This window comes from Plectrocnemia conspersa, unplaced genomic scaffold, assembly GCF_051122295.1.
Source record: "Plectrocnemia conspersa isolate PC_06_02 unplaced genomic scaffold, ASM5112229v1 ptg000009l, whole genome shotgun sequence".
Classification (NCBI taxonomy): Eukaryota; Metazoa; Arthropoda; class Insecta; order Trichoptera; family Polycentropodidae; genus Plectrocnemia; species Plectrocnemia conspersa.
The window spans coordinates 23,458,200-23,478,948 of NW_028277173.1; the positions used below are offsets into that span (position 1 = coordinate 23,458,200).

A 20,749-nucleotide genomic window follows, 5' to 3' on the forward strand; every position below is an offset into this window, starting at 1 on the left:
CAGATAAAAATAACAAGGGTGCTTTTTGAAGAGTCATTGCAAAGTATACACAATTATTACAAGAAAATGCATCAATCCACTTCCCCTCGATTCGCCTGCAACCATTGTATTATGATATCCTATAAATAAAACAGCAAATCATTTTGTAAATAATGTATTATCAATAAATTCATACTTTTCTTCTTCTTGTACGTGTTGGCAGGTATAAACCTTTCAACTAGAAGTTTCTTTTTTATATTTCATTATATGAGTTGATTTATCTATTTTCACAGTGAACTAAATATTTAGTACAAAATATTCAACATATGTTCTCTCTTTCTATACTTTATATTAGATACTATTTATATATATTTGTATAAATTAAACCTGAATTAAGCACAACAGTCACTGTACCGCTGTATACGCTATATGTTACAAAAAAAAACACACCACATTGGAACTTGCCTATGCTTTCTGATAACGAAAATCGTACACAAATTTCATAATCTATAATTTATAAAAGATAAACCGCTACTTTTAATTGTATCTCACATGCATCCTACACATAAAACGTCACTTGATGATTTTTACATCTAATATTAACACTTGAACGCGCGTAAAAATTATCTAAATAAATCTTTCTTATTTCATATATGTCACATTACATAACACAATTTATACAAATAGAATTATATAATTTAAAAACAATCATTAAATAAAAAATACTTTTGTAATGTACATTATATGTTAAAAATACGAATAATCTAATGCGAACAACCCGTATCACAGAGCAAACAGGTTCAGATGGAAAATTATCGATTACCTATATTTCAAATATATGTATACATAATTTTACAAAATCGTTGGATTCAATCTAAAAATTTTGTGTAAAGATTCACTATACCGATAAATATAAAAATAACAGGAATACGTCCCAATACAACGATCATTTTTTAACTTATTGCTTATAGAAGAGATCATTAGATGCATCATACGAAATTCTGAATTTCGTAGAATTATAGAGGAAACAGGTATTTGTAGCGTTTTCCATTAACGAAACTTGAGATTCATCAAGAACAAGCTGCCTTCGCTGCTTTAATAGCTAAAAAATATCAAACATTAGTTTTCTAGTTACGATCAATTTTAACATATACTTTCAACACATATATGTACCAATGATAATACCTTCTCTCTCTTTTCTTCTAAGCTTTTTCCTTCTTCTGTCAATCGTTGCTAATTCAGCTTTTAAATTGTGATATACTTTTCTTAATTCTGATAGACGCGACATAATCAACGATATTCGAGCAGCACCATCTAAGAAAGGATCTAAAATATAAAAGTATATTATAATCAAATGCACTTCTAAAATATTTAGATTTTGCTTAAAAAAATATCAGATTTTACTATGATAATGGTAAAAAAATCATTGCAATGATTTTAACCAGACTTTATCAAAACGTATATACTGTGTTACAAATCTTGTTTTTAAGATGTTCGCAAGATTGGCTATATTTTCATAATTATATAAAGAAATCAATCATCAAGTATATGTTCTCTTTTTCTATGAGTTTAGTGACAATTAGCAGATTCCATTTCAAAAAAGAGAAAGGATGAATTCAAACCATTTTTTGCTATCTGCCATATTCCGGAAGCTCTGAATCTTATTTTTCTTTCTCTTTTTTCAGTCAACTGTAACTAGTAACCTTATATCCGAGGTTGAGTAGCACATATTCAATAAGTAGCTTTCAGGCATCAATGTTCGGTTTTATAATTCGATATCTGTGATACAACACTACACTTATGCCATGGAGCTAAACAACAATTTGGCGGTATTTATTCATATTGCAACTCGCAACGAATGCAGTGTCGAATATACAACTCATCATCTGCCATCGTCTTCAGTAATGATTATGATCAGATTATGTTCATTGCTTCACCATGTCATCATGATGTTTCAAACACTTTAATGTCAACATATCACAGCTGCAAAAGGGTGTGAAAATTTTTCAATTTTAAACTGAGGTTTCCAGGTTGAAGAAAACAACTCATTGGTATTTCAAATGAGTTTCAAAACATGCTTTTTTAATACACATACAATCTGATACTTCATAAGCGTCATAAAAATATTCAAACTTACCGAGATCAACGTAAAAGTTATATTTTGACTGTCTATGAAGAGAATGTGACATAGCAGTGTTGTTAGATTGATCCTCGGTTTCGCTCAAACGGCATCCTCTAGGTCTCCGTCCACGTCTACCAGGGCCTGTTCCTGGACTGTTAGGCGCACTGTTGCGAATATTTCCACCTTAAAAATACAAAAATAAGACTTATTTTATATTTTGTAACTAATGAATATAGTAGTAAGTATCAGAATAATCAGTGTAGGATATAAAATACTCTGTTAGGACCATTTTTATTTCACTAACATTATTGAAAAAAATCAATTTAAATAATGCTGTAAAAATACAAATGTTAATCCGATGGCACTAGATCAGAAGGATGATCGGTAACTTTCCATTCTAGTCAATTGATTTTTGCTATATGAAGTGCATTATTATGTTGCAAAAATATTGTGTTACAATTCACTTTAACGTCTTTTTGTTTTTTGATGTTTAATGCAATCGATCCTGTTGTTCCCCGTTGTTTTTGCCTTGTTTAAGCAATTCAAAATGAATTATTTATGTGTCACCAAATGTTTTGGAATTAGTTTTGCTACCCGTTTCTTTGATTACCATTGTATTTGGTGTTCTTTGTTATTATACAGTATCCATTTTATGTCCCCAGTCACCATAAGATGCAAAAATGGCGTATTTATTTAATTTTCATTCATTACAACTATTAGGAGCTGGTCTGGTTTGTATCATTAAATTTTACCATTTTATAAAAAAAAATTATCAATTCTTTCTATTTATTATTTTTATTATTTTTATTGTGTATTGAAATATTACTATGTATTGTTTTTGACCACCCTGGCGCATTGGGGAAGCCTGTTAGATCACAATGATCTTAATTTAATTTTTAAAAAATATGCAGCACATCAATTGTTGTCATTCTTCACATGATATCTATACTTTATTCTTTCCAATCTTCCACATTTTTATAACGCGTTTTTGGACACTTGACTAAGAATCCAGTCTTGTTACCTATTTTTTGTATCAACATCTCTGGATCGACTTAAGCTTCAGTGGTTATTCGATTTTCATTAACAACAATGTTCCACTTTGAGGTTTGTCTTCAACACAAAAATCTCCCGATTTGAATTGCTTAAACTATTTTTGACATTAGCGAATATACGATACGTCACCATAAACTAGAGAAATGTTTCTGGCTGCTGAATGATTTGGATGATATTCCAAGACCATTTGCACCCAAATACATGACATAATCACTCTTTCAAAAACTAAGAAAACTGACTGATCATATGCGAAACACTGAACTCTTTGACACCGTATTCGGAAAAGATCGACCTAGCAGAGATGGAGGTGTGCTTGTGGCTGTCCACACAGAATCCGTTCGTAAAGTGCGCAGGCTTGAGCATCTTTGGATCATCGTCGAAACAAAATGAGCTTCGATCATCATATGCGTGCTTTACTTTTCACCGAATCAACCCAAGGACGTCACTGATTTGTTCCTCCAAAGCGGAATAAGAACATATTATGTGGAAGAATGTTATTATTTTAAGAGATTTCAATTTGTTATCAAACAATAAAAGGAATATTTTTAATTTAAATCGAAAAATTGTGTCAATAATCAGTTTGGTAACAAGTTTGATTTAATATTTACCCATGTATTGAATTTCGAAGTAATTAAAAGTGAATACACATTGAAGTCAGTAGACAATTATCTCCAGGTGCTAATGATGAAATTAAATGTAGATAAAAATAGATTAATTACGAATAATTTAATGTATTGTATGTGAATGGTCCCCTAGAAATTGTATTTTAATTTATTAAATAATGTACTTCTAGCTATGGCCTGGGGACGAATGGGCGAGTGTTCTGCAAGGAATATTTTTCACCTAGGTGCAGTTTTATGTTAGAAGTACGTGGCTCAAATAGTGTTAAACGGCTAACCATTCTCAAGGAGTGTTGGTTTCCTTCTGACTCAAGACGTCTGCAATAACCGACTCCCTTATGGCTATCGCCAGCCAACTCCATAATACGCTGGCATTTACACATTGATTTATTTAATCTCAACTACAAGGATATGGTCCAGTTCGTATAATTTAATTTCATTATTCAAGATTAAAAAAACGTTTTCTTTGTACTCCTTATATTATAAATTAAATAAAAAATAAATCATAAATACCTGAACTACTCTTATCCAGTTCGTTAATTTTCTTCGACGGAACTAAAACACGACTCTCTTCTTCGCTACTTTTCGGATCAGCCTGATGAGCCGATTCATTTGATTGTTGCACTCTATTTTAAAAAAATACATTATAAAGCCATCGTAATGCAAAAATACATTTCTATATATAACAAATAAATACCTATCTGGTGAATTATTTTCATCGCTACTTTCCGGAGTAGTCGGAGATGAATTATCATTAACGTTTTCTGAATTAGGATTATTATTAATACTGGCATCGTTTTTAACCATTGGATTATCCCTACGATCCCTATCCCTGGACAAGTTTTCTACGGCAAAATGATTTATTATAAAAATTGCATAAAATAAAATTATATATTTTTCAAAATACCTTTGTGACAAGATTCCTTTGAAATTTGTTCTTGACCGATACTAGAAGGCGAAGAGAACGGAAGTTCAATATTGCGAGTTCTAGCTTTTGTTAAATTTTTAATGGGTTCGCCTAAGTTTTCGGGAGCCGGACTTCCCGGAATGGTCTCCTCGCATAATAATAACGACGATATGTTGCTGTCTTCCTCGGGCTGCCGCGTCACCGGGTCTTTTACTATTGATATTTCAGGTACACTTATCGATTTTTCATTATCGGTGTCGTGTTGAGATTCGGCAGTACTCCAAGGAGTTGTGCTCATCTTCTCGTTGTGCGTTCGCAATGGCTGCGATGAACTATTTTCGGAGAGACTAATACAACTTTGCGACTCCTCCTCACTTAATTTGTCAATAATAAGTCTGTAATACAAATAAATCGTTTTTAAAAATGATATATATATGGGGGGGTTAAAAGCAAAAACGGCAAATTGGCAACAGAAATTTTTGTGATTCAGCAAAAAAATAAATATCTCAAATTTTGCTTTCAAGCCCCTCATACATATACAGGTATAATTAAATCAAACGAAATAAAACTCATTACCTTCTATCAGAGTCATCACTATCGGTAGTATCGCTTCGGTCATCTGCTTGATAATCCGACAACGCCAAAGCTGGCGTCGATTGACATATTTGAATCGACAGCTTTTGAATAGTCTCATTGAGTACTTTGTTACTTTTACCGCCCAACGCAGGCTCCGGGAGACTTTTTCTTCTCTCGATAACTTCTTTCTTTGAAATCACAAACTTGATCGGAATACTTTCTTGTTTAGATGGAGCTTCTACAGCTTTCACTGGAGGAACTTCCTTCTTTAATACTTCTGGCTTGAGTTCCGGTTTAGGTTCGTCTAACTTAGGCAAGCTTAAGATTGCGACTTCCATGTCGTTAATTTTTTTAATTTCATTCAAATGATTATGCAGCGCCTGCGCATTAACTACAATCGGTTTCGGAACATACGGCAAAGGAATGCTAATCGGTTCACTTTTATTAATTTTAATAGCCTCTTTTAGAATTGGAGACGTTGCTTTTTTGGCACAGCTTATGGCTCGCAAAACTTTTTCGGCTATCGAAGGACCTTCCTTATGGATCAAAAATCCTGCAGGAGGTTCTGGCATCACCATAACATCGGCAAACGATGCTAAGTTATCCGCTTCGCTTCTCTCCGAAGCGACTTCGGCTAGCGTCATTATTGAAGTTTCTTTCATTATTGAACTTTCTTTCTCTTCTTCTACTATCGGTTCTTCTTTTATGGGTTCGATCGTTTCTTCCGGTTTAAGAGGTATCTTTTCAATTTTTATTTCAATTACTGGTTCAATACGCGGTATTGGAATTATCTCCAAGCTCTCCGCGATTTTAATCGTATTGTCTTTATTTGAATCCGAAGAGTCGGAAACGAACGTAGCTAAAAGACCGCCAGCTGGAGCCGTCGGCGTCGAAGGAGTTTTAATCAGAAGATCTCCATCGTTACTATCATCCGACATTGAATGAGCGTTTACTCTTTGAATAGCCGCATCTATAGGATCTTCGTCTGAAGACTGTTCTCCTTTAACGGGACTATCAGTAAAATCGTCTTCAACACCTCGGGTTTTATTAATAGCATCTTTTTTAGAATAAGTCTCCTGATTTTTAGCAGGTTGAAAACCTTTAAATATCGGCGTATAAGGTTTCTCGGGAAATAACTCTGGTTGTTGATATGTAAATAGTGGCTCTTGAGAATCTTCAGCTTCCGAAATTAACAATCTATCGGTGCTATCTTCGTTTGCTAATTCGCTAAATAATGACATTGCTTCTCCTTCTTTTTCACCGCCGGATTGATTCGTTTCGTCTATACTTTGATACTGGTTATCAGGGTGACAAAGTTTATCAAACACAGCTTCATAATGCAACTTCTGCGCCGGCTTCTCCGGTTCTGGAACCGACGGTGCAGGTTTATCGGGCGAATTGTTTGGACTTAATTTTAACGGAGGTATATCATCGAAAAGCCTATGCGTAGTTAAACGCTTCTTCTTTTCTTCCGATTTACGTGCTTCAAATTCAAACGGCTCAGGTTCTTTAAATTCATAAATATCATCAGCCACCTTTTCGGGCGTTTTCTCCGTTTTAAACGCTATTTTTATATCGTCTATCGTTTGCATACCGGGTTCAATTTTAATATCTTTAACCGATGACTTGGAAGCGTCGAGTTTGCTTAATTTGGGAGTTTCGAGTCCTTTCAATTCTGATCGAATTTCGTTAAGATCAAAATCTCGACCAACGACTAAAAAATAAAAAATATATAATGAGCTGCAATTATAACAGTAATCATTGATTAACTAACCTCTTGGACTTGTATTTTCATCAGGTTTCACTCGCGTTCTTTTCACGCGATTTTGTGACGATTCTGCAGTTCTTTTTACTGACGGCGTTTTGCTTATTTTTGGCACTTTAACCTTTTCTTTAACAGGCTCTGGTGCCTTTTCAGTCGGTATTGAAGGTGGAATGATTTCTTCTGGCGATGCTAAAATATTTTAAATTAATATTTAATATGATTTTTACATAAGATATTGATATAAACATACGTTTTTCTTCTTTAATTTGAACTAGCTTAATGTCCTCTGTTAATTTTTTTCGCTTCTGACTGCTAGAGTCTGATTCGGTATCACTTCCAGACTCTGATTGCACGGAAGCATCTGCAAAATTTAAATAACAATTTAGAACCTTCGTAATACATATGAATAAGGCATGATCAACTTTAGATCGTACCAGTCGTTGATTGATTGGATGCGTTTATATTATTGGAACTGCTACGATTACGTGTACTATGTTTAGGTGTGGAAGATGTCGATGACGATTGACTTGTGCGAGCCTTTTTAGTGGGCGAAGATGAATCTGAAGAATCCTTAGAACTGTTTCTCTTTCCCTAAATAAATAATATAAAATGAATTTCCAAGTTTAGTTTATTAAATAAATAAATAGCTTACCTTTTCTTTAAGCTTTTTTGCTTGTTGAGTAAGATTGTCAGCTATTCGCGCTGGTTTAATCCATTCATCGTATCTAGTATTCCAGCCTGTATAGTGAACTCGAAGCATTGCATCTGATCCCTTACCGTTGATTTCGATAACTTTAGCTTCATAAGTAATGCTACTCGAGTCCGAATGAGTGGGACCAAAATAATATACTTTTAACTTATCGCCGACATCGGCTGTATTAATTTGCATATTAGAATTTTCTCCAGCCCTATAATTAAATTATTAAATAAGTAACTTTGATTATATATATATATATATATATACAGTAAAATCTCATTAATTGGATCGATTTTAAAATAATAAAAATAACTTGACAATAAGAATTTCTAAAAAAACATCTATGTACATCAAAATTTCCAATTAACACTGCGCATATTAATAAAACAAGAACTATAGAAATAGAAACTTTACTCTGTATTTTTCCGTTTTCTAGGTTTCTTAGAAGGTTGAAACTGGGAGTATGAACTAGGTGTCGACGGTGGAATATCGTTTGAATTGTTGTTTCTTCTCGATGGTGTTTTTCCATTTTTACTTCCTTTGCTTGAACTGTCACTATCGTTTTTATCACTGGCTGATGATGCGTGTTTCTTTGAGGAAACTGACGGTGGCTCCTTCTCTTTTGCCTTGTCCGTATCCGAAGATTGTTTTTTGTTAGCAGTCGAAGAATCGCTAGAGGATGATTTGCATCTGGCCTCTGTTAAAAAACCAAGAAGTAAAACGAAACAATTAGTATGCTACAAATGAACTGAGAGAATATAGCAGCAAGAACACATTTTTTCTGACTCACAATGCTCTTTACAATACTATTACTCACAATTATCAGTGTAATTAATAAATCCACTGCAGGGCAGAACCTTCCAGGTAGTTGCCTTAGTGTTAACTCTGAAAGTGAGCAGAACTTGCAGCTCAGATGGGATTTAAAACCTAACATTATATTTCGCACTGACAAAAGTAACGTTAACGCTACATTGAGAGGTTTATCCTTGTTTTCGGAACAATGTCCGTCTTAATCTCTCCGTTAATAGTATTGAGAGCAACTAAACACACATCTTACATGCGTTTTTTACCAATTTCTTACTAGCCTATAGATGAAATAATAAATACCTTTTGTCGAATGATCTTTATTCCCAGACGGCGCGCATCTAGGTAATGAATTACGTCTATGCGTAATCTTTTTCGTCGATCCTTTATCGCTTCTTTTTCCATCGATAGTACCCGATGCACTCTTAAATAATTTGGAAGATTTCGGGGTCGTCTCGATAGACTTTACTTTTTCTGATGGTTTGTCGTTTGAACTATTGGATTCCAATTTTTCAGTCTTTCTGTAAAATAAAATAAAAGTTCAGAGCAAGTACAAATGTTAACTTTAAGGAGTTTTAAATGTCATAAACATGTCTTACATAGATAGTGGTGCTAAAGGTTGATTATCTCCGCTATCTTCTTCACTACTGACTAATTCTTTTACTTTTATTTCTTTCTGTTTAACTTTAGAGTTTTCTTTCTCTTTCGTTTTTTCTTTATTTATGTTCTCCTTTAACTCTTTGTCCTTGGCCTTCGCCTCCTTCTTACTTTCCTGCTTCTCTTTTTCCACACTTTTGTTTTCTTTATCTTTTACATCCTTATCTTTTGTGTCTTTTTCTTTAGCGGCAGTCTTAGTTTCTTTCTCTTTTGCATTTTCAGATTCTTTCACTTTGACTTCTTTATCCTTTTCTTTACTTTTTGAATCTTTTTCTGAATCTTTATCTTTATCTATATCTTTATCTTTATCTTTATCTTTATCCTTATCATTTTCTTTATCCTTAACCTTATCCTTTTCTCTATCTTTATCTTTATCCTTATCCTTATCCTTATCTTTATCTTTATCCTTTCCTTTTGTTACAGGTTTGGTATTTTGTTCGAGGACTTTCTCCTCCACAGAACAACTCACTGTCACAACAGATGTTACAGTTGTCGTGGTAGCTGTGGACGTGGTACTCAAACTATTTATTGTGGCTGGAGCAGGACTAGAAGATTTAGGAGTTGTGCTGTGCATTTTATCTTTATCCCTAATAAGACTCCGACCAGTAGTTCTCCCCGTTCTTACTTTCGATAAAAGGGTTACACCCAATTTCCGATAGAAGTCTTCAAAACTATGTAAAAATCTAAAGAAAAAGCATTAAAACCTCATCAATAAAAACATCCATTAAATATATTCATAAATAAACGCATACTTTTTATAAGCTTGTCTGCATAAATTCGTGACACTGGTAGTAGCGGGATGAAATCCCAATCTTAAAGCTATTTTTTTCCACTGGTTTTGATTTGTTACTCTATTGTATCCTCCGAGTTTTTGTACAACATTAAATAGTCTATAAAGATCGATGTATTGATTAGCGATAGTGGGTTGTTTATTCAAGGGAGTTCCTCGGTCATCCATAAACTTATAAAGCTGCGCAACGAAATGATCCTTTTCTTCGCGAGGCTCATCGTCCATACTCTGTGAATATGTAAAATTCAACTTATAGATTAAGTTTTTAAATGGTTTATATTGCAATATAAATATATTCACATCGTCACTGTCGATTTCATCAGAAAGAGACTGAGATTCCTGCCCAAATAGAATATCTCTATCCCAATGTGCCGGAAGAGTTCCTTCGTCTAAATATAAAATTGCTGCGTCCAACCCGCTATAATCCACGGAAGAGTTGTTACGCCTGAATTCGCGGGCCTCTTTCTTGGGTACCGTGTAACTAAAAAAAAATAAAATACAGTCAATCAAATGGGTCTATTTTAAAAAGCACCATTTCAAAATCCAAACAACTTACTATCGGCCGTCTTTGAACGATCGCACAAGATAATCATCCTTGACTTTAATCTTAACAGTATCTTGAGCATTAGGGGCCACAACGAGACCCGGAAACCACTGGTGTGATTGGGCCCTTTTTTTATCACCAGTGGAACATTGCACGAGCACCACGCGACCTGCATGAGGTTCCCGTTCTGTTATAGTGTTACCAGGTCCAGCACCTGTTCCGGTAGAAGCTCCGGCCCATTCAGACGCTTCACTATCACTATCATCTGACCTGATGGACATAAAATATGCATGTTATCTAACATATTAATAAATTATTTATATGCCTATGACCAATACGCCTTTAATGGGAAGCTCTTTTATGAGTAACTCTTCAATCAAAAGGTGTAAATTTTCTCTACACCAAAGCCTCGTATAACACGGTTTTATATAACACTGTTTTGATATAACACGGTTGATGAATTGTGGCATATTTTTGTACAACACGTTTTATAAAACACGGTTTCAGAAAAAAAAAACAATTAAAAATTAATTAACATGTTTGATTTATACACATATGGATCGCGCTACGACAAGAAGAGAATTTAAGTTACACAAGCTTTGAAAAAATTTTCTATTCGAAATTGTATCGATATGGTCTCTACATCCATTAAAGAAATAAATCAATCGACTTTAAATTCTTGCTGGAAAAAGCTGTGGCCAGAAGTAGTCCCTGAAGAAAATTTTGTACCACAAATAGAAAATGAATATCCAAGAATAATTAACAGTTGTCATGGTATTAGTGGAGAAGGATTTCATGATATAGATATTCAAGATATCGAAGAAATATCGGAAGATCGTACGTTGAACAAAAAAGAATTAGAAGAATAAGTGTTAGATGAAAATACCATAGTTAATGACTCAGAAAGCAGTTGCAGCGAAGTAGCTAAATGTTTCACATTAAAAACAATAAATGACGGCTTGGGATTGGCTGATAAATTAAAACATTTTTTTATAGAAAATTATCCTATGAGGGAAAGAAGTTTGAAGTTCAAGAGGGGATTACAGCAGAACTTGGCCCCTTATAGCGAAATACGTAAAGATTGATATGCTAAAAGTAGACAATCGCTCATTACAGATTTTTTAAAGGTTAAATCCAAAAATACTCCAGAGTCCTCTGATGATGAAAACTTACAACCGATCTCGAAAAAGAGTCGAACATATAGAATTTTAAATGATAGCGATGAGGAATGATATATTATATACTACATAGTAAAAAAAAAATTCGATAAGTACGAAAATTTATATTTTTTCCTGGAACGCAAACCCTAATTTTGTATGAACTGCAAACCTCGTATAACACGGACTTGTATAACACGGCGTTTTTGCGGAACCATATGACCGTGTTATACGAGGCCTGGGTGTATTATATTTTCAAACATATACAAAAATATTCGTTTTAGTATAAAAAAATTACACTACACAATCGAAACTTGACTTTTGCTTTTACTTTTATAAATGGACAAAGAATTCGTTTCATGGGACAAAGTATATATTTAAATGCACATATCTCTTAAAATATTTCCTGCAATTTAAATTGCACCCGTTTTGTGTTTTGCTTCATAATATATAATTCCATCTTTGACGGATTATTTTACATTCTGAGAAATAAAACAAAATATGCATTATATATAAAACAAAATAAAATACTAAAAGCAAAGGAAAAAAAACTAATGAGTCATATGAAAAATTCGCACATATGCAATACCCTGGTGTAACGCCAAGGGAAACCCGTACATGTGCGGGACATAAAATACTATGAATCGTAACGAAATAAAAATATTAAAAAGAACGACCACTGAATGACCAACTTTGAAAAAATTAAAAGACGTCCGATTCTTAACCAGAAATTATCAAGTTATTCGATAAAAATAATCTTAAAAAAAACAGTCTCGAATCTATTCAGAAAATATTTTTTAAAATGTCAATTCAGTGAAATCATATTGGAATACACTTTCACCAGTAGATATATATTTTCACCAGTGAAAATATAATTTATCTGTCAGGTGCTAGTAAAATTATATGATTTCAACTTTTTCGTATGTAATAATACATACATTTATGTACTTATCATAATTTATTTACATGCGATGTATAAATGTTACAGTGAATATGTATTTTAAAGTGATATTACATGTTCACTTGTAAAGCCCAAATACATTTTCACTAGTCGATATACATTTCTACTAACAAAAATATAATTTAACTAGTGTAATTATATGCTGCTCTAAAATGTCTATGAAACTCAACTGTTTAAACCCAAACCTAGCCTGATGAAAGTTCTAAAAGTAATTATAGTTTTAGAACTTTTATTAGGTCAAGTCCAAAATACAAACTAAGTCACCTATCTCTCAGGGGGAAATAAGCAGAAGAAGTAGACAGATGTCGCATCTTGTATATTGATGCATAATTTGTATGCAATTGGACATAGCGCTGTTTTAAAAATATGAAAGCTATCCTTATCAATATTAATACGGACTTTTGATATGATAGTATTGATCAGTGTATTCAAACCGAATTTTTCAGCAGTCAAAAATTCACATCAAAGGCAATAAAATCGTGTCAGCGCCGTTGCAGTGGGAACACTCAGTAACGAGCGTTCCATGTTTAAAATTCAGTTTAGATATGCTTCATTCGATTCTCACATATTGTAAGTAATATTGTTACAAAGTATAAATATGAGCGTTTTCACTGCATCGGCACGATTATATTTTCTTAGGCGTTGATCCTGAACAGGGACCCCCTTAAATTTGGCCAGAAAAATGCATGTCATTTAATGAAATGAAAAAAAAATTAATGAAATACAATGAATTTTAATGATATGGAAATATTAAAAAAACAACCACTGGCTGGCCAACTTTTGCCGTACCCTAAAAAAAGCTGAAATGACGTCCCTGATTTGCTTATGAATGATTGGAAAATTGTATGGGTTCATGCCTTAGCTACATAAGCTGAATACAAATTATTATATGACAAATGAGTTTTAGACTTTATTCACAATCTAATAAATGCAAAAATTACAGATTCATCATCTTTGGTTGCCGAAATTCGACATATCGGCTTTTGCTACTTTGGCGAGAGTCGATGGATTAGATGTCATTTTTGAATAATCATATACATTTTTAATTGTATTTTCTTCAGGTAAAAATAACATTTTAGGTAATACATCTTATATTTCTTCAGGTAAAAATAACATTTTATGTAATACATATTTAAACAGTATTCTCAAAAGGGTTAATAATTGTTTAAATCCAAAATTCATTTATACACCTATTAAATTAGATAATTAAAAAATCATACTGAGTCCTATTTGTTCGTCGTCCTCTCCTTCCAGATGATCCAATCACAGGATTTCCGAAATGCTCGGGATGCGTCAGCGGCAGTTGATCGAGGGTTTCGCTCTCGGCGAAATGTCTGCCGCTCTTGAGGCAAAGAGCACTCCGCCGCAACGTTGTAATATCTCCGTCGTCAAATACTGCAACAATCAATCATCAGAACGATTCCAAAATTGAGCCCTATAGTACCGTCGTGATACATACCTACTGTATACTGACTGCAGTCTTGTATTTTAGTTATAATGGCTTCCAAAAGCTCTTTCTTTTGGTCAACTTTAACTTCCACCGTGTTACCGACTCGTAGCGTCCCTTTGATGGCGTCATCGGAAACGGTGGACGATCCTGCACCAGCACCTTTGAATGTTACCTGAAAATGTATGCATTTAATAATGCTAATAATATGTATACAAATATTATTTGTTTACCTTGCACTTGATGTTTCTAACAACTTTCTTGATCTTAGCCTCACAAAAAGCACCTTTGTATTTCGCACTGACATCTGTGCCGACTGGTAAAAATGGTGGGTCATCCGCTTGCTAAGCATAACAATCGGCAGTATGATTATTAATGTCAAGTCAAATAAACAATAACAAAACAAGTAATTACCATAGCTGTCACTTCTTAATGTGACCTTTTATAACACTCGAATAGCCATGTGAAAAATTGCACATCTGTAAATAATAAAATAAATACATATTAAATCAAAATTAATATATTTAAATACATTTCATTGAAATGAAATATGTAATGCAGCTTGCACGAAGAAATAAATAGAAGCAAGTGTTTTTAAAACTACATATTTTTCACAAACTGATTAAATACACCGAGCATGACGTGCGTCAAATGGAATAATTGAAGTTAAATTCAATTTTAATCAGCATTATATTTTTTAAACATTTATCATTAATGTAAGAATAAAAATAAACTGAATTAATTATCTGGATGTATTTACTTAGCGACGATATAAAAAAGCAACATAAACAACTCATTATTCAACAATAATAAATGTCAAAAACTGTACGAATGACTTATATGAGATTAAATAACAATATAAAAGACACTAGGTTTCCTATGATTCACTCTGAGAAAACGAGAGCTCTATGATGTATTAAGCATGATGCAGATGTTACACACAAACTAGAAAAAACTTGCATAGTTTAATTTATGTTGATGTTGTAGTAATTTTCATCATACTATAATACATAGACCAGTTCCTCACATATTGGCTTTTCAAGCAGAAATCTTACTTGGAATCTACAGATGGAGAATAGCCAGGTTAATAAAATTAGAAGACATTGATAAGCATGTCACGTGAAACGAATGATTATCACACAACCAACATAGACACCTCTTGAAAGAGAAGGCTAAGACTAAACTTAGGTATTTCTTAGACCGATATTATAAAATGTTGAAATCACAATGCACAGTAAATATTTATATATGATGTTACTTAACAAACTTTCTATTATGAAAACAAAAATTTAGTCATCAACAAATACTTTAAATACATTATAAATGTTTATTGAAACTCGATAAGCATGTATAATGTATTATATTTTAAACACAACAATAAGACCATATTGCATATTCAAAGAGAAAGTGGCTCATGTGAGGCTAGTTCGATTAGTGCCACATTTAGTAGCACCTGATGCTAAAACAATCTATTTTTTTAATTTTCTTTGGTATCGAGAAAAAAGTTATCTTGGAATCTATATTTCTGACACTGATACATATACATATATAAAACGATTTATAACGCCACAATGAGACGCTACGCTATAATATAATGCGTATAAGCAATACACAGGTGTTTCTCGGATAAAATGCATTAAAAATGTATTATTCGACTGAATAAAAAGTTGTTTTAGTCCTTCATAATTTTTATTATATGAACTATTATGTATTAAATTTATTATAAGCAAAAAATATGATGAAACAATAAATCGCTCTTTCAAATCAGGAAGAATGACAAGAACCAACCGATTCAGTAAGTAATTCTAGGGTAACGTAAAAGAAGTATACCAAAATTCTTCTAAAAAAAGTGATTGGTTTACTGCTTTTTTATAGGTCTGTGTGAAAGCGGATTTTCGCTCTACAATTAATACTCAAACTCATAGATCTTTTTATAATTTTTAATTGAAAAAAACTACATAACACAGAAGCAACAGATACACGAATAGTTAGCGTAATTCTTAATTACATATTATATAGTTTCACTTTTGATAAATAGTCGATGTTGTAGGATTTTTTTTTCTTTGAATAAACATAATCACAACACTTTTGCTTGAGTTTGCTGTTACTAACCGTTTATCAATTAATATTACTTTATTTTGAAGTGGAATTTAATGTAAACATAATGCCGTGCCATCAACCAAAATTACAATGATGTCATTTCACAGAAGTTTTGTTTGTACTCAGTGAATAATAATGGCGCTAAAATTGAACCTCGGGTATTCCAGTATCTATCAGTTTAAGATTTGATTAGTGATTATCAACATTAATCTGAAAGATGAGTATTATTTTTATTACGTCGACGTAAACGGGATGTTTTATTTATATATTTAAATTAACACATTGTTTGCAGGTATAATTCCATGCCATATCTCGCCTGGCGCGGGCGACATTCTAGGTATCGTGCAAAATTATTTGCTTCTAAATTCCAAACTCACTTCACACAAGATCCATTGAAGAACCATTTATAATAGTTAAGTAAAACTATCAGTGTGACAAGTGTGACAAAAAAATCCCTTTCACCAACCCCATGTCAATGAACTATCTCTATCCAGGTATAAAAAAATGTTTATTAATTTCATTTTTGTAACAAAATATAGTAACTTTTTTTTTAATTTTTCTAGTTATGCCATTATTTCAAGGTCTTTGGTAAAAGTATCTCTAATCAGAACATTTCCACCGAGATGGTAAGAATATTCTGATGGTGAATAATATTAGGAAAATGACACAATATAGTATCTTCCGAAACTAAAAGGCAGATAGTTGACGGAAGCTCGATTCCATAGAGGATCTAAATCACTCAATAGAGAGAAAGAGTCTGCAACAGATTGAATGCATTTGAACAATTTTAAATAATCGGCATACAAAAGAAAAATGGAATTTGTAACTGCTGTATTTATGTCATCAATGAATAACGAGAAGAGCAGAGGGCCCCGTTGGATTTTTGAGGAACTCTGAAGAGTTGACTTATTCTTTCGACAATAAGTTACGAACTGCCTTTCATTGCTCAAATAACTCAGGAATAATCGAGTTTGATCATCCGAGCAAACAAGTTTTAACCATTTTTTTTACTAATAATCTATCACAAACTTTGTCAAGCATTTTAAAAATCAGTATATACAATGTCTACTTATATATTGCAGCACGGCAGACCAGTGTTATAAGTCGGTGAGCAATATCCAAAAGAACTGGGTTCCAATCCAGTATGAACCCTAGCGTTTTCCAATTTTCATCGTGTCTAGAAGATCAGAATTAGTGTTTATTACATAATTATAATTTGGATCGATCATCAGATTTGGTTTTTTTAGATTTGCCATATCTCAGGGATTAATAATAGAGGTAGGTTATGCAGAGTTATTAATTGATTTTAAACTGTAATTGTAGTTTATAATTAATAAAACATATACCACTGATTTGGACTTTGATTCGTACTACTTATTTGTTGCAACAGAGGATTTATATCAACTTTTAAAAAATCATCAAAAAAACCCCGAGCCGATATACCGACTTATCAACTTATTATAAAATTTTAATATACTTTTAATATAAATTGAGTTTATATGTTGTGTTATAAAATTATAATTTTCATTAATAAATTATATGAGAATAAGTTCAATCAATCGACAAAATGAAAATTTTGTGTAATTTACATATTTATTTTTCCCCATTTTTCATTGTTTTATCATTATTATATAAACCTAAAATAAGTCTATAACAATAATTTTCAATTAAAATATAGAAGATATGACTAAAAGATTTATTATCAAGTTTCAAATATTAAAAAGATGCTTGCAAACAAGATATTTCTTAGGCTACTAAAATTTACAATGTACTTAGGGTTAAATTTAATAGGAAAAAGATGCATTGGATAATATCGAAAAGCCATGGAAAAATGTTTGACCAGAGATCGCAACAGAAGATCAACTCAACTCATCAACAAATGAATATCAAAACATCTGTATCACGGAGAAAAAATTAGGCTAGACTAATGGAGAAGATTTACGTGACCGGCCGATGTTCTTTCACATTTTGAAAAAGAGATTTCGATAATTTTTTAATATGGAAAAGCAACAACAACTTTGAATGGTTATTTTAGATTTTTTCTAGATATGTATTTGTCAATAAATTGTGGAAACATATTGTGCACGCTTCATACAAAACGGATTTCTTCAAAATAATGTTGTTATATATTTATGTAAAGATATTATGTAATACACATTGAAAAGAAATCGATAAAAATATATTTATTTTATAAAAAAATAAAAAAAAACAATGAAATGCCCTGGTTCAACAATGACCTAAAATTGAGCCAAGAGAAAAGATGGAGGAAACAAGGTCAAAATCGCGTCCTCGGTCATTCCGAATCTGCTTATCTCTCGATGAATGTTAAAAGAAAGAAAATGTCTTGGAACGATATGCAATCGAAAGCGACGCGCCACAGAGCGTCACACTACCGCCAAATAAAGAGTGGCGTCGAAAAGGGGGCGTTCCAGCGCAGCAAGAGGAAGAAGACGAAGAAGAAGAGAAGGAGGAAGAAAAAGAAGAAGTAGAGGAAAAGAAGAAGAGGAGGTCGAGCGACGTTTCGACGCAGCAGGCGAGGAACGCCGGGGCTCCGAAAAAAGAGGGAACCGGAGACTCGCGCCTCGGGTTCGAGGGGGCAGCTCACCTGGATGGGGTCAGAGCAGCGGGCTGCCGGCTAGAGTAGCGGCCGCGCGGACCTCACCGCCCGCCCCGAGAACCGCCTTCGCCCAGCGACACCGATTCCGTGCCTCTCACCGAATACTATGCTCGGTGTTGCCATACGCGAGCGACGCATTCCCGCGAGCGCGCAATCGTTATTTACGCGATTCTGCGCAAAATACGCGCACCACTTTTTCCCGACACGGCTAAAAATAAACGCTCATTTTTTCAGGTGCGATGTGCTATATTTTTAGATTGGCTCAACGTGCACATTGTTAAATAAATACATTGTTTTACGTTTATTTAAAACATTTATTATTATTATATTATATTCATGTCAATTATTAAACTAGTTGAATTGAAAAACGTATTTAAATTTATTCATATTACTGCGTATTATCTTCAGCATCAAAAGTTATAATATATGTATACCTTATTATTCATTACTTGTTTATTTTAAATATATACTTATACAGTTTTTAATAATAAGAAATTGCCAATCCTAAAGTTCTATATGTGGATGACCATAATCATAGCTATAACTAAATACATTTTTGTGTTTTAGTGAGTTTGTTAAGAAGCTAGGTGGTACTATCTGGGAGAGAATCTACGATATTTATGGTCTTAACCTTTATACAGGGACGTTATTTATTTATTTTTAAAGGAGAGCCTGTCAATGGTCGTTTTTCAATGTTACTATTTTATTAAAATTCATAGTTAAATTGTATATATTTTTCTGGAAAAATTCAAGGGGGTTACTGTTTAGAATCCACGTTATAAGCGATAAAGTCGTGCCTTCGGCGTTGCACTGAAATTGCTTGGTTATCTAGCGTTCACATTACGACTTTTTATAACAATATTACGACTTACAATAAGCGAGAATCGAATAAAGTATATCTAAACCGATTTATGACAAATACTTTCAAATCTGAAGTCCGTAGTGATATCGGTAAGGATAGCTATCATATTTTTAAAACTAAGTGAAATATCCAAGTGCAGGTAAACTATAATATATCTGTATTTCTTCTTCTGCATATTTTCTTCTGAGAAATGAGTTGGTTTATTTTGTATTTTGGGCTTGTTCTAAGAAAGTTTTAAAACTGTAACTACTTTTAGAATTTTCATTAGATTAGGTTTTTCAAATTGAGTTTCATAGACATTTTAGAGCAGCATATTAGCGCTTATCAGTTAAATTATTTTTTCGTCCTTGCGTTTCAGCATTGTCAGATAAACAAGCTTTTGAGTATTAGGATACGCGGACTGGTTAATAAAACTCAATTTGGATCTAACGCGTTTATTGCACGTAAAGGTTCGACGCATCGACCGGTTCATTTTTTTTTTGTGGTGCCGACTGTGAGGACTTACATAAACGCCAATGTAGGTCATCTATTAGTATTGTAGCAATGCAGTGTTCGCAAACATACATTGCAAGCAAATCTGGAGTCAACACAAGCTTTTCTGTCAAATAAGATGCATTCTCATCGTCTTGAAGACCCTACAGCGACGGTCGATTCACGAGTGTCACTCACGTCACGAACAGTCACAAACTGCGAAAAAGAATTACAAAACATTAAAATGGTTAGATTTTTATCTAATTGATTGATTTAAACTCAATTCTAAATGAACGCGGGGAATTCCTCAAAGCTGTAACTCTGGACCTAAAATGCTCAAAACATGTTTTAAAAATAATAAAAATGAATATGACACTGTCTCACATGTTGCCAAGCTCATTATACATTTAATACATAAATTACATGGCGAGCTACATACCTTTTATTTTTTGTCCTTGTCTTACTCCAATTTTTTATTACTAGTAAAATTTACTTAGATCCTTATCGTCTATTTAATTCTCGCATATTGGATTTTTCAAATCGCCTTCTCAAAGTCTATGAAACATAAATCGGACATACAGTTAATCAACCCGTTTTGAATTGTTTGCCTGCAGTACATA

At 33.0% G+C, this 20,749-nt stretch overlaps 1 protein-coding gene across 6 annotated transcripts; it reads right to left on the bottom strand.

Annotated features, from left to right (window-relative positions):
* Positions 1 to 138: 138 nt before the first annotated feature.
* LOC148232301 (uncharacterized) lies at positions 139 to 18,904 on the bottom strand. 6 transcript variants are annotated; one of them, XM_088193098.1, is made up of 22 exons: positions 18,785 to 18,904; positions 14,494 to 14,558; positions 14,313 to 14,423; positions 14,092 to 14,254; positions 13,853 to 14,027; positions 10,527 to 10,784; positions 10,271 to 10,451; positions 9,933 to 10,198; positions 9,123 to 9,863; positions 8,827 to 9,044; positions 8,134 to 8,416; positions 7,675 to 7,930; positions 7,457 to 7,613; positions 7,273 to 7,383; positions 7,032 to 7,211; positions 5,258 to 6,971; positions 4,682 to 5,055; positions 4,472 to 4,619; positions 4,288 to 4,400; positions 2,117 to 2,284; positions 1,165 to 1,305; positions 139 to 1,081 (listed from the first exon to the last, which is right to left on the bottom strand). In XM_088193098.1, the coding sequence occupies exons 2-22, from the start codon at positions 14,494 to 14,496 to the stop codon at positions 1,050 to 1,052; spliced, it is 5,793 nt and encodes a 1,930-aa protein (XP_088049224.1). In that variant the 5' UTR covers positions 14,497 to 14,558; positions 18,785 to 18,904; the 3' UTR covers positions 139 to 1,049. The 6 variants fall into 6 exon arrangements, with proteins under 6 accessions (XP_088049224.1, XP_088049223.1, XP_088049222.1 ...); XM_088193097.1 differs by having other exon boundaries at positions 1,153 to 1,305; XM_088193096.1 differs by having other exon boundaries at positions 4,682 to 5,076.
* Positions 18,905 to 20,749: the final 1,845 nt, after the last annotated feature.